This window comes from Jaculus jaculus, chromosome 18 (genome assembly GCF_020740685.1).
Source record: "Jaculus jaculus isolate mJacJac1 chromosome 18, mJacJac1.mat.Y.cur, whole genome shotgun sequence".
In the NCBI taxonomy this organism is placed as follows: Eukaryota; Metazoa; Chordata; class Mammalia; order Rodentia; family Dipodidae; genus Jaculus; species Jaculus jaculus.
Window position 1 is genome coordinate 63,801,163 of NC_059119.1, and position 13,076 is coordinate 63,814,238.

Sequence of the window (13,076 nt, forward strand, 5' to 3'; positions counted from 1 at the left end):
ACTCCCGGGCATAGAACAGGTGGGGGAACTTTTCATTTGACATACTGTACCATGTGGAACAGGTGAAAAATAGGCCAGAGAGAGGAAAGCCTTGGAGGTTGCTGCCCATCTGGACTCCAGGAATTGAAGTGTGACTTTGGGACCAGCACAGAGAATAACACCCAATACTGGCCTCGGATGACCCGTTGCTGACATTCTCCAGGGTTCCCAGATTTTCTTCCAGCTTTTTTTTTTTTTTTTGACTCCAAACCTTATGCAATTGTCTTATTAGACCAAATTTTCTTAGACAAACCAATTAATCTTAGGCATATGTCAAAGTTCAAAAGTTCATTAACAAAGGAAGTAGAGAGGGAATAATAGTGATAATTGGAATGGAATGAATAGAAGTTTATTTACAGAAACTTCTAACTAGTGTGACCTATGTTGTAAGAATGATTTTTATCTCATATAGTCATAAAAATTAATGGTTTTTTGCCCTAATTCATGTGTGAAAATTTTGGAGGTCCAACAGTTACCAGACAAAACCTACTAATTAGAAATAACAAGTAACATTACCCGAGAAACAAACAATATACTAACATATGTACTGGATAATGTTTTGTCCCTAACGTTGTTAGATATTTGTCAAGCCAGGCCAGGAAAAGACACCAAGGAAGTGTCAACATCAGCTTGAAAAGGCCTTTTGTCTATCAGTAAACCTTTCAAGTGTGCAGAATTTCCATTGCTTATTTGTGTTTTTGGACAAAAGTTTTCTGTCTAAAAACTTGGGATGCCTGGATATATGTGAGTCCTAGAGGTGGTATGCAGAGAGCAGAGGCTGTGTTGTATACATGTGTATGTACATGTGTGCATGTTTATACATGTGTGCATACATGTGTATGTGAGTGTATTTGTGTTTGCAGTGGAGCAGGATAGAGATTTTAGTTGTAAAAGGAAAACCTATGAAACCATATCCTTAAAGAGGTCTTAATTTTTGGCTGTTGAGATGTGCAAATCCTGGATTTAATTTGCATATGTAGTATGTGGGATGTGTCTGTGTGTGGTGTATGCATGTGCATGTGAAGATACACTTACCAGTGGTAGAGGAGAACAATGTCAAAAGTCCTTCCTCTTATGTTTTCTTTTTTCCTTTTCTTTTCTTTTTGTTTTCTTCAAGGTAGGGTTTGCTTTTGTTTCAGGGTGCCCTTGAACTCATGGGGATCCTCGTACTTCTGCCTCTCAAATGCTGGGATTAAAGGCATGTGCCACCATGCCCGGCTTCAAAAGTCCTTCCTCTTAATGCTCACCCATGTGTTTCCTTGAGATGAAGTCATTCTCTGAACTTGGAGCTGTGGTTTTTGGGAGCCTCAGTAATTCTCTGCTCTCAGCCCCTTGCAGGACTAGGGTTGCAGACACGTGTATCCATGCTCAGCTATTTATTGGGGTCCTGGGTATTGAATTTAGGTGGTCTCAGGCCCTTATGCTTGCAACAAGTGCTCTTGCCCACTAAGTCATCTCCTTAGCCCCCAAACTTGCTTTTCTTCTTTCCTTTTCCTTCCTTCCTTCCTTCTGTTTTTTTTTTTTTTTTTTTTTTTTTTTTTTTGAGGTAGGGTCTTGCTGTAGCCCAGGCTGACCTGGAATCTGGAATTCACTATGTGGTCCAAGGGTAGCCTCTAACTCACAGTGGTCTACTTACTTCTGCCTCCCAGTTGCTGGGATTAAAGGCGTGCACTACTATGTCCAACCTTTTTTTGTGCATTTCTTTAGAAAATGATTTAAATATGCCCAGGAGAGCCCCCTGCCTACCAGAGTCAAAAAAGAAGACAGCAGCTGGGAGGCACTAGGAGTGTTAGGTTCCAGTCCTAGTCCTGCTACCAAAGAGCTCTGTACTTTTGGAGAACTCACTTAGCTTCTCTGTGATTCCAGTACCCCCAGCCCCCAGCAAAGGAAAAAGTTCATTCAAAGTAAAAGGTGGAGAACCATGGACTCCTTGTTAGAGGAGGGGATCTCGAACCAGAATCCCCAGTTTTTTTCTAAATCTATAAGAATTAGATTTATCTTAACCACCTCAGACCACATGAGACAGATTGAGTGTGCCGTGTAGAGCTAAATGCTATACAAATGCAAGGCAGTATTAATCGTGGCTCTGCAGATCTTCCTCAAACGAAAATAGTTTCTCTGAACAAAGGATTTGTCTCTGGGCCCAGTTAAAACACCTTTAGTGTAGTGTGCACACTGTACAGGGAGCAAAGCCTTTCCTTCTGTGGACCCTCTATTCCTTGTATGAGACATCACCTACCAGGTGTTTTGGCTAATAGTATAGCCTGGTTTTAATCCCTAAAGACACTTCTAAAAATGTGGTCTTGGAGGTAGTAGTGAATGCATTTCCTGTGAATTGGTTAAGAATCCAGAACTTGTAGCTAGACGTACTGAACCAGAAGTTGCAATTTTGGATTCATATAGTTAGGTGATTCACACATATAAACCTTAAGTGCATTGGTTAGGAGTGTGCTTTTCTTATCCATGTGCATAATAATTACCTACACTTTACTCCAGAGATTTGGGCTCAGAAAGTCTATGGTGGGGTTTAGGAATCTACATTTTATTTTGTTTGTTTGTTTTTTGAGATGGGTTCTCACTCTAGCCCAGGCTGACCTGAAACTCAGGTCTCTACTCCCAGGCTGGCCTCAAACTCTCAGTGATCTTTGTACCTCTGCCTCCTGAGTGCTAGGGTTTAGGTGTGTGCCACCATGTATATAGCAGGAATCTACTTTTATTTTATTTTTTTAGGCAAACCCAACAGACTGGCTTTTTTTTAATGCAAGACAGCAAGAGAGAGAGAGAGAAAGAAACAGAGACAACTGGGATGCCAGGTCCTCCAGCCAGTGTAATCAAACTCCAGATGCGTATGCCACTTTATGTGCACATGTGACCTTGCATGCCTGTGTCACCTTGTGCGTCTGGCTTATGTGGGACCTGGAGAGTTAACATGGGCCCTTAGGCTTCGCAGGCCAGTGCCTTAACTGCTAAGTCATCTCTCCAGCCTTATTTTATTTTTAATATCTATTTGCAAGAAGAGAGAAATAGAAAAGAGGCTTGGAGATGGGCACACCAGGGCTTCTAGCCCCTGCATGCGAACTCCATATCTGTGCATCTGGCTTTATGTGGGTACTGGGAAATCGAACTCAGGTTGTTAGGCTTTGCAGGCAAGTGCCTTACCCGCTGAGTCATCTCTCCAGCCCCAGAATCTATATTTTAAATACAAGCTGTCTATGGGACTGGGCATTGGCTCAGTTGGTAAAGTGCTTGCTGTACAAACATGAGGGTTAGGGTTTGGATCCCCTGCACCAGTGTAAATGCCAGGCATGGTGGTGACATGTGCTTGTAATTCCAGGGCTTGTGAGGTCTAGACAGGTGAATCTCCATGGCTAGGCTGGCTAGGCAGACTAGCCAAATTGGCAAATTCTGCACTCAATGAGAGCTTCTGTTTCAATAATTAAGGTGGAGAGTAATTAAGGAAATTATCTGACATTGACCTCTGGCCTCCACGTGTGCATGCAACACCTGCAGCACACGTTTCCATGTGCATATAGATACGTACCACACAAACACACACAGATATGTACCACACACACACACACACACACACACACACACACACACACACACACACAGCTCTGGCCTTACAGGCCCAGGACCACACTTTAAGAAATGCTACACTAAGCCATCAAAACGTTGATCTCCAAGGTTTGATGTGAATCTTAGCAGAATCTCAGAGAATTTCTAGATCTGCTGCTCCAACTTCAACTAAATTTCCAAAGTCAAACTTCATGTTTCCCAGAAAAAAAAAAGAGAATCCATCCTCATGCTTTGCTTCTCTGTCAGCAGGCAGTCATCCATCCAATTCATGGTGTTGAGACACTCTGGATGAGCATTTGGCTTGGACATTTTGGGGGCTGCTAGGTTCTCAGTCAGTTAAGTAGGCAGTTACTATTAGATTGTTTCCCCAACTCAGCTACCTCAAGGTAAATGTTTTGCTCATGTATGGTATAAAGACATATGCATACCTAGCTTGTATGCATGTATGTGAATATTTATAGTACATCTCATGTTAAAAAACAAATGCACAAACAATACATATTTACTTATTCATTTATTTTTTCAAAGTAGGGTCTCACCCTAGCCCTGGCTGACCTGGAATTCACTACAGTCTCAGGTTGGCCGCTAACTCACAGTGATCCTCCTTCCTCAGCCTCCCAAGTGCTGAGATTAAAGATGTGTACCACTATGCTTGGCTACACATCTTTATTTAGTTAACTTATTTTGTAATACTTGGCTTATTTTGAGACAGTCTTATTTTTATTTATTTGAGAGGAAGAGAGAGAGCATGGGCACACCAGGGCCTCCAGCTGATGCAAATGAACTCCAGACACATGCACCACCTTGTACATCTGGCTTACATGGGTCCTGGGGTCTTGAACCTGGGTTCTTTGGCTTTGCAGGCAAGCGTCTTAACTGCTCAGCCAACTCTCCAGCCCTGCACATCTTTGACTTGCTTACTTTGTACTTCCAAGTTTGAGTTATGAGTTACATACATAGGATTAAAGGCACAATTACAACTTACAAACATTAGTTGATATTTATGAACAGATCTGACCTCTCATGCCTCTTCTCTCATTTATTTGTAAGATAAGAGAATTAGGAACATGACTTTAAGATCAGTATTATGCTATGACAGTGGTATCCTAATAGCTCACTCTGTTTCCCTCCCAAGTAAAGCAAAGCAGAATAACCACAGCAGCAAAGAAGCCCTCATGTTCGAATTAGGAAATTTTCTTCCTTCTGAGAAAGGGAAACATGCCCAGAGACACCAGAGAACTAGTCCTGGCTTCCCTACAGTATGACACTGATGCCACAGGAAGAATGTACTTCTGGCTACACATTGTGGTGTTAGCTCAGCTCCTTGACGTTCTTATCTTTGTCGTTGTTTTCTACCTCAGACCCCTTTGCCTTGATTCATAGAAAACACTCCATTGAGAAAAGACTCCTTTGAACTCCTGATTACCTTCTTAGTTTAGGCCTGTTCTCACTGATATTAGGTGCCCACAGGTGGCCTTTTGGGGGCAGGAGAGCAAGATGACAACACGGAAAAAAAAAACCAAAAAGCCCCGTCCCACAGTCAGGTCAGATATTCTTGGGAAAGAGTAAAAAGACCGTGCTTTTCTGTGTATTTTCAGGAGATGCATTTAGAAGACGCCACCCGATTCTGTCCAAAGGAAGAAAGAGAAAGTGAACAAACGTCTTTCAGCGATCAAAATCCCAGGCAAGACCAGAAAGGGGGCTTTCGCAGTTCCTTCCGCAAGCTCTTTAAAAAGAAGTGAGTAGCCCTTAGACAAGGCAACACTGTAACTCGTTTCCCCTGGGCTGAGGCTTGGGGCTGTAACAGCAGTAACGTATCAAGTAGCCTGGTCTACAACTGCTTCTAGCTCAGCCTTTGCCCTGTCAGCCATGATCCCTGCGGGTGGTGGTTCACTTCCTAATTTCCAAGACTAGATCCCAACTCAGCTCTCCCTGCCATTTCTTTTGTCCCAACTCCGCATTCCCAAAGCTGTGTGTCCTGAGAGGCGCGAGAGAGGAGACACTGTAGCCAATGAGCCAGGAGGAGCGGGACCCTCCTGAATACTACCCTGTGAAGTCTTGTAAGGGTGTGTTAACAACCTGCCCTTTGGGTCCTCAGCCTGGGTGCTGGCACAAGTTTATTGGTACTTCTGTTCATTCCCCGCCCCCGAATGAATGGATTTGGCTCAGGTCCTAGTTACTAGTTAAAAATTTCTTTTAATAGTGTCCATATATGCATAGGAAACAAAACATCACCTGTGAGGCTTTTGGCCAGCACTGTGTCACAGTTGGGGAGGCAGAGCATGAGTGTAAGGAAGACAGTGAGGCGACTGAACGTTTGACCCCCGAGGGTTCAGCAGCAGTCCAGCCCGGCCTGCCTGATGCGACTGCTGCTTCCACCACCACCCGTCTTCAGGCCCACTTCCCTCTCTTTCCCTTAGAGAGGTCTCCCCACTACTTATTTATGTTTTTATTTTCGTTAGAAGTCATTGAAAGTCAGCTTTAAATACCAAGCCTTTAATGGATGAACGAATCAAGCAAAGGTATTATTGCTGCCTTTGGAGACTTGCTGGGAAATCATTTTCTTCTTGGAGGTAGAGGTTACTGGCTGATTTACATACTGGTTTTGGTCTTGATGGAAGAAGTGGGGATGGCCTTGAAGTATCACCTTTTTTATTTTTATTTTTATTTTTTTGGATTGTTAGTCGTAATTCTCCTCCCATGGGGAGGGTGGCATTAACATGAAGGTTAGTGGGTGTCTGACTGTTGGTCCTTGCCTGTTGTTACTAGAAGGAGGAGGAAGAGGACAGAAGAGCCACGGTTCTACAGTTAACCACAGCCTACAGTCTCCTTCCAGTTTTGCTAAGGCAGCCCAGTGCATGCATGGTTGTTGCTGGATCCTCAAGCCACTTTTGTTAGGGTGAAAGAGTTTAGAACTGTTTATCACTTTCTCTCCACGACCATGGATTTAGATCATTCCTGGCCTAGTAACTATTTACGTTAAGTGTGATATGGTGGGAGGAAGCGGACTACTTTTCAGTCTAAACTTGGAATAAAGGCTTTGAATCCTTTTAAGGGTTCAAACCTTTTAAGCCCCTCCCCCACACTTGACTATATATTTTGAGACTATAACACTTCCCAAACAAGCAGCCATTTTTGACCATTATCATTTAAAATGACTTAGTATCCTGTCAGAAAACAATCAGTGATAGATCCACCACTGGTTCCTTTACAAGTTCATTGATCAGAGTTGTGAAAATATAGACTTCCAGTTACATGAGGCATAGGGAATCGATGTGTCCTCTCTCCTCGGAGAGCAGAACTAGAAGCAGTGAGAAAGAGGAAGACCTCTCTCAAATGTACCTGTCTGAAACTAGCTGGTGATCTCATGAGAAGGTGGGCCTCCAAAGTAAAAGCCAGGTAATTCTGGCCAGGGTGCTATGAAAGGGATTCCTAGCCGAAGTGGGAGACTACACAGAAATGAGTAGTCTTACTAATATCAATATTTGTTTTATCTGCATTTTAAATTTATTGTAGCTCGGTCTGAATAGTCACATTTTTTTAAAATCACATGAAACAATCAATTAACATGAAATTGGGCCTGTAACTTTAAAGAGTCATGGTGTGGAAGTCATATCTTTCTAAACCTCCATAGACCTTGCTATTGGCTCTCCATATTCTTGCTGGTTAATGCCTTCAGTTCTCTTTCAGCTTTGGGGTATTTTTCCATATCTAAAGGGACAGTGGATTTTTCTAGTCCCTTTATCCTTTCTTATGCATCAGATTGCATCCAGTGATATTACTGTTGACAATATGGGCACTGACCTTTGCATTTGAAATGTGAAATGTTATTTGAGTCAATGAAAAGGAGAAGCCACGTAGACAGTTCTTCCAGCGGCAGGTCTGCCTAGCTTAGAAGATCTGCTTCAGGAAGGTCACCACCATCAGGTGATGTTTCGTTTGTCCTTGTACTTGTGTTGCCATAGAGGGCACATTGGGGACATGCCATGGAAATTCTAAGGACAATGCTGTAATATAATTAACAGAAAGAAAAGGCAGGGAAGCCCCAGAACAGCACAGAAGGGTTGGGGGTCTGTGGAGCTCACTCAGCTGAGTGCACACCATTCTTGTACGCATACACTATTTCAGACATTCATTAAGGGTTGTGAATAACAAGTGCTCAACCACTACATAGGAATGTGTGCTCTGAAGGCAGGCATGGGAGCAGCCTGGGGAGAAAAAAGGAGGAGACATTCGGCCCATTCTCTCCTCTGTCAGGAAGTCAGATGGCAGAAAAGCCATGACCTTAAGAAGTAGCTAATCCTAGGTACTGTAACTGCTCCCAATGGGTCAGGGCCAGGAAAGCCACCTGCGTCATGGTTGGGCCTTACTCCTTCCTCCCCTGTAGCCCTCTGGAGGTTCAGTCCTGTCTACACTGACACACTTTTTGTTCCATAGGGGCTTGTTTGGCTGGTGGCCCCACACACCCAGAATGCTGCTTCGGGATGAAGCTAGGCATGGAGCCAGATGCAGCAGAAAACCTGAGAAAGGGTTCTCTTCCCTCTGAGGCTGGGAGGGCTGAATGCTCATACCCACAAGGACTCAAAAAGCAGAGTCAAGTTGACATCAAATGCCCACGCTATTTGGGGACAAGGATAACACTTGATTGTTTCCACCTCAGGCACACTTGTTCTAGGTAGATACTGGGCTACACATCCCTGAAGTCTGTGCAGCATTTGTCAGAATAAAGTCTACAGAAAACACATATTTTAAATGAAGATTCTTAGAAGCTAGGACCAGACCTAATGTGAGAGGCTGATGCTGGACTGAACACCCCCCCCCTTTGCTTTTGAGGAGGATTCTAGAAAAAAAATCTATGGAGAATGTCAAAGATGTGAACCTAGATTACTGTAAAGGCTGAGGAAAATGCTTCTTCATCTTTATCTGTAAGCCTTGATTTGCAGTGTGGCAGTGGGGAGGAGGGTTAGATAAGACAGTTTAGGAATAGGGAATATATGTGGTACCTTCTCTTTTATTCTCAAATTTGGGAAAAGTAGAAGATAAAGAATATGGCATCTGAACTATTAATTCTATTTCCTTACTAATTCTCCTCCTTTTTAGCAGGCTGTATCTCACATGCTTCAGTGTTCCTATCCCACTTATTGCTCTCCCTCTACCAGTCACATCAGAATCTATCTTCTCAATCACAGGCTGAGAGTCATTTGCAGGCCCCATTCCATTGAGTGCCAGTGAGCCCTCCTCTGTGATGTCTTCTCAGCTGCCTTTGTATATGCCTTGACTGTGGGGCAGTTCATATAACAGAAAGCAGGAATGTCAGAAAACTCATTTTGACCTCATCTACTTCTCTACCTCCTTAAAAACCCATCTCAAGTCCTTCCCCAATTCTCACCCATTTTGGGATTCTCTAATAGCTCATTTAATTTCCTTACATAAATTTCAAATTGAAGGGTATGGTTGAAAGGACAAGTGTTTTAGAGTACTTAACCCCGCTTATGTTTTTAACAGGTCACTGGAAATCAGTAATAGTTAAGGGTCTTCAGTATACTAAGTTCTGTGTAGCCCAAAAGCAGTTGAAGAAGTAGCTCCTGCCCACTGGGAACTCACAGCTCAATGTGAGGGTAGCTTAGCTGCAAGTCATAGTTCCTGGCCCATAGTAAACACTCAGCATGTATTTATGAAATGAATGCTCACTGACACAGATTGGCTAAGAGGACACATGCTCCTCTCAGCCCTCCCGCTGTCGTCTTTGTACGAAGGACAGTCTTTTCCCATCTAACCAACGTTTTTTCAGTCAGAGGTTCATGCAGCCCTGGATTTTACTTCTGTTCCTACCACAGCTCCAATCTTTGAACTATAGCAAATCTATACTTATTGACCTACCTAACTTGATATTTTCTTTGTCACTTGACTAAAAGGAAAATCAGCAACAGATCTGTCTCTCCCCTCCCCCGGTCAGATGTTGGTTGGCTGTGTCAGGATGCATTGGCAGTCACTATACTTTTCCCTAGAGTGTCTGCCTGCCTGTCCCTCTGGTGTCTGCTCAGATGTACCTTGTAGGCAGCCAAGATGGCGATGACAGGCAGATGCTTAGACACCATTTACATGTTTTATAGAGAAAGAGAGTCAAAGCTAATACACTGTACCTTTCTCCTAGAGTCTATAGGGTATTTTTTAGGAATTTAGGTATGTATTACATAAGAGCATTATAAAATCCAGCTAAAATTATTTTTTTAAAAGATAACCATGAGCTATTAATTATGGTTTCAATAGAATATTGGGTTTTGAAAAGGATTACTGAGACATTAGTTTATTAGTAGTTTAATATTAAGAAATGCAGAGACATTCAAGTAATGGAGACACAAGGAAGGTACAATTTGTGAGAAGGGCAGTTACAAAAAAAAAAAAACTAAGCTGAGTTTGTGGACTTTAAAACTAGACAGGGCGATTTTGGCATTTGTTTCAGAAATGGGAACGCAACTGGTGAAGATTTCTGTGGTCCTTGGGGCTGGTGGTGACATCAAAGCTTTCCCATTTCCAGGTAAACACTAAATAGTTGCATGTGGGAACCTCAAAGAGTGACATGTTGGGTTTTGGAGAGATCAGATGTAGATTAGAGGGAAAATGTGAGGTGAAAATTTTGTTTGGTGGCTTTTACTTGAGAAATTTCTGTGGGTGAGAACAACTCAGAAAACAGCAGCCCAATGTGATTCCTGCTTCCTATGCCCTGCCCCTGAAGTATTCCCAGGCTCAGTGACAGAAGACGTGGAAAGAGTGAAATGGCGAAGGCTCAGCAGGGCTCATGTGAACTGGAGACAGGCAGGGCCTCTAAGAGGAAAGCCAACCTGGAGTTGTAGAGAAAGAATGTGGAATTTGCTTAAAGGGAGAATCTTAGCTTGGTCCCTGAGAAGAGAACTCCAGCCTCTATCATCTTACTTAATGAGCACCCATGTAGACTGGGATCAAGAGTTAGAACAGTTTCCCTTCTTCATTGGGATCCGGTGGGAAAGGGCTGCACACTAGCCATCCTCCACAACAACACAGTGGGCAGCCACTTTCTCTGTGATACCAAATACTAGTAAGAAGTGAAGACATCTAGTGTGCTTATCAGGATTTTATGTCTTTGTATGGATCCAGCTTCTTCCCTTTAATGTTGTAATTCTGCACAGTTAACTCAGTACATCTAGATTCATAATGAATAACCAGGCTGGATATGCTGCTCATTTGGTAGAGTACTTGCCTAGCATCTGCAAGCAAGGCTCACAGTTGAGTCCTTAACACTGTAATAAAAGAAATAGTGTATGAGAGGCGATGACAGTGCAAGACCCTGGAGGCCAGTTGTCCCTCTTTTGTGTTTGGGGAAGCATATTTGACTCAGCCTAAGCTTGTGAGGAAAGGGTTCAGTGGTCTGGGGCCTTTGGACAAAGACCCTATCCTCAGCATCCCTTTCCTACGTCCTGCTTTGGGCCTTTTGATATTGGTTCTCGGTCATTGGGTAGTTTTACCCCAGTCTAGTTTATCAGAGGTTATTTCCAGAAAGCCTCCTCCCTCTAGAGACTTCTGACATGAGCAAACTGGAGAAGGTGCAGAGCTGGAATGGATTGCCCAACTGGCTTAACCAAGATTAAGGAAGAATGTACCCTCGACTGGGGACTCAAATGGACTGATTTGAGTTGTTAACTATTTGTTGGCCGTGGTCTCTTTTGTGGTGGTTGAGATTACTGTACTCATTTCTGCATTCTGCCAAATGTAGCATATATGTGTGGTTGCCTTCAATAAATCTTTCCTTTAAAAATGAAACAAGCAAAAGCAAGAGTTTGTAATATAATACCTAGATTCAGAAAGGGCCTTGACAACCATTTCAACTTAAGAGCCTTGGTAATCTATGAAGTAGTTATTTTACTGAATCAAAAATAGATTTGTTTTTTTCCAGCTCTTTTTCCCCTGGCACAGCATTTCTACATGTTATCTGACACTGACATGTACAGTTGTTACAACCATCCCTGTGAGGCATTTGGGAGATCTTTATGTTCACATATCCTCAGGGCTTGACAATCAGGGGAGTAAAAATTATTCCAGAGCTAGGAGGCAACTGTTTTACAAATGCAAAACAACTTGCATAGATAAAATACTTGAAAACAATTAAAACCAAATCAACCTGTACTTTATCTGTGTGCTGAGATTTTAGGTCCAGTGGATCAGAATACAGGGAAAAAACTAATGAGAGTCCCTCAATGGATCCTTCACCCACCAAACAAGATTTCTTCAGAAACCGACTTGCTCTTGCAAATGACCTTGACCAAGGAACAGCTGTGTAAAACATACTTAAAGTTGTATTGTCAAGTGGTAAGATGAGGATAAAAAGCTTGTATATATCTGTGCAGGAATATATATATCGATGTATAAATCCCTGAGGAAAACCTAATATAAATACATATGAAACATACAAAGCATTGAAAAGATGAAGATTAGACTATGGTTAAGACCTGGCTTTTTGAACTTCAACACTTGGGGAAAGGGAAATGAAGACTTTTCCTATCATTACAGAACAACATAATAAATTTGGAGGAAAATAAATGTTTATAAGAACAAAACCTTGCACCTTGAAGTCATTCCCCAAGTATAATATTGAGCATGCTAATTTTTATCACAGATGTGAATTTTGTACTTCCTAGGAATTTTAATTCGTAATTTATGAATTGATCCTAGTATGCCTGGACAAATACACACTGTGTTAGGGAACAGCCATGTCTCACTGTTTATCTTCCCAAACCCCTAAAGGCAATATGTAACATTCTTTAGGGCAAAGGATTAGTCAACAAAATTGTATTCTACATGTTGTAAGTCATAGTTGTAGAGAATGTGTTCTTAAAACTATGCTGCATAAGGTTGAGAGCCAAAAGACACTTTGATCTCCAAACTTGGTCTGTGGCTATGGAAATCAGTCAAAGGAACAATGATTTTTGAAGAAAACAGGGGTGTGGTAAGGACAAAGAAACATTTTCCCTTGTGTAGATTATGCTAAGGATGGGAACTGTCCGGCATCCATTTTACTGAGCACTCCATTCCAGATCCCCTGAGCGTCACACACATTCACGCCCAGATGGACCAGGGAAAGAAAGCACTGTCTAGCCATATTCTCTTCACAACACTTTCACCCCAGGGTCTTGTTTAGGCCAGGCAAGCGCGTGACTGTGGAGCTGCGTGGTGGCTGAGTGACACTTCAGTCATCTGGACAGAAGGTGGCGCTAGCACCTGTGTTCTAGTAGCTTACATACAGTAGTCGCTGCAGATGCCAAGTCAGAACCGTAGCTCAGGGATGTGGTGTAAAACTCTCTCCAGAAGTTAAAAAGAAATTACGCTCTTTCAGCTCAAGTGGAGGGTGCCTATTGCAATGAGGCCTGCCTGGCTCTGGGGTCATAAAAGTCTTGTTTCTACCTAGATATGTCCCACATGGTCAG

General features: G+C 42.6%; 1 protein-coding gene across 1 annotated transcript in view; it reads left to right on the forward strand.

Moving 5' to 3' along the window:
* Arhgef33 (Rho guanine nucleotide exchange factor 33) overlaps positions 1–12,191 on the forward strand; it is a 53,389-nt gene extending 41,198 nt beyond the window's left edge. Inside the window, exons 15-16 of the mRNA XM_004660050.2 lie at positions 5,217–5,356; positions 11,804–12,191. Coding sequence (XP_004660107.2) covers positions 5,217–5,356; positions 11,804–11,933 — 270 coding nt within the window. The 3' untranslated portion in view covers positions 11,934–12,191. The remainder of the gene's footprint in view (positions 1–5,216; positions 5,357–11,803) is intronic.
* The last annotated feature ends 885 nt before the right edge of the window (positions 12,192–13,076 follow it).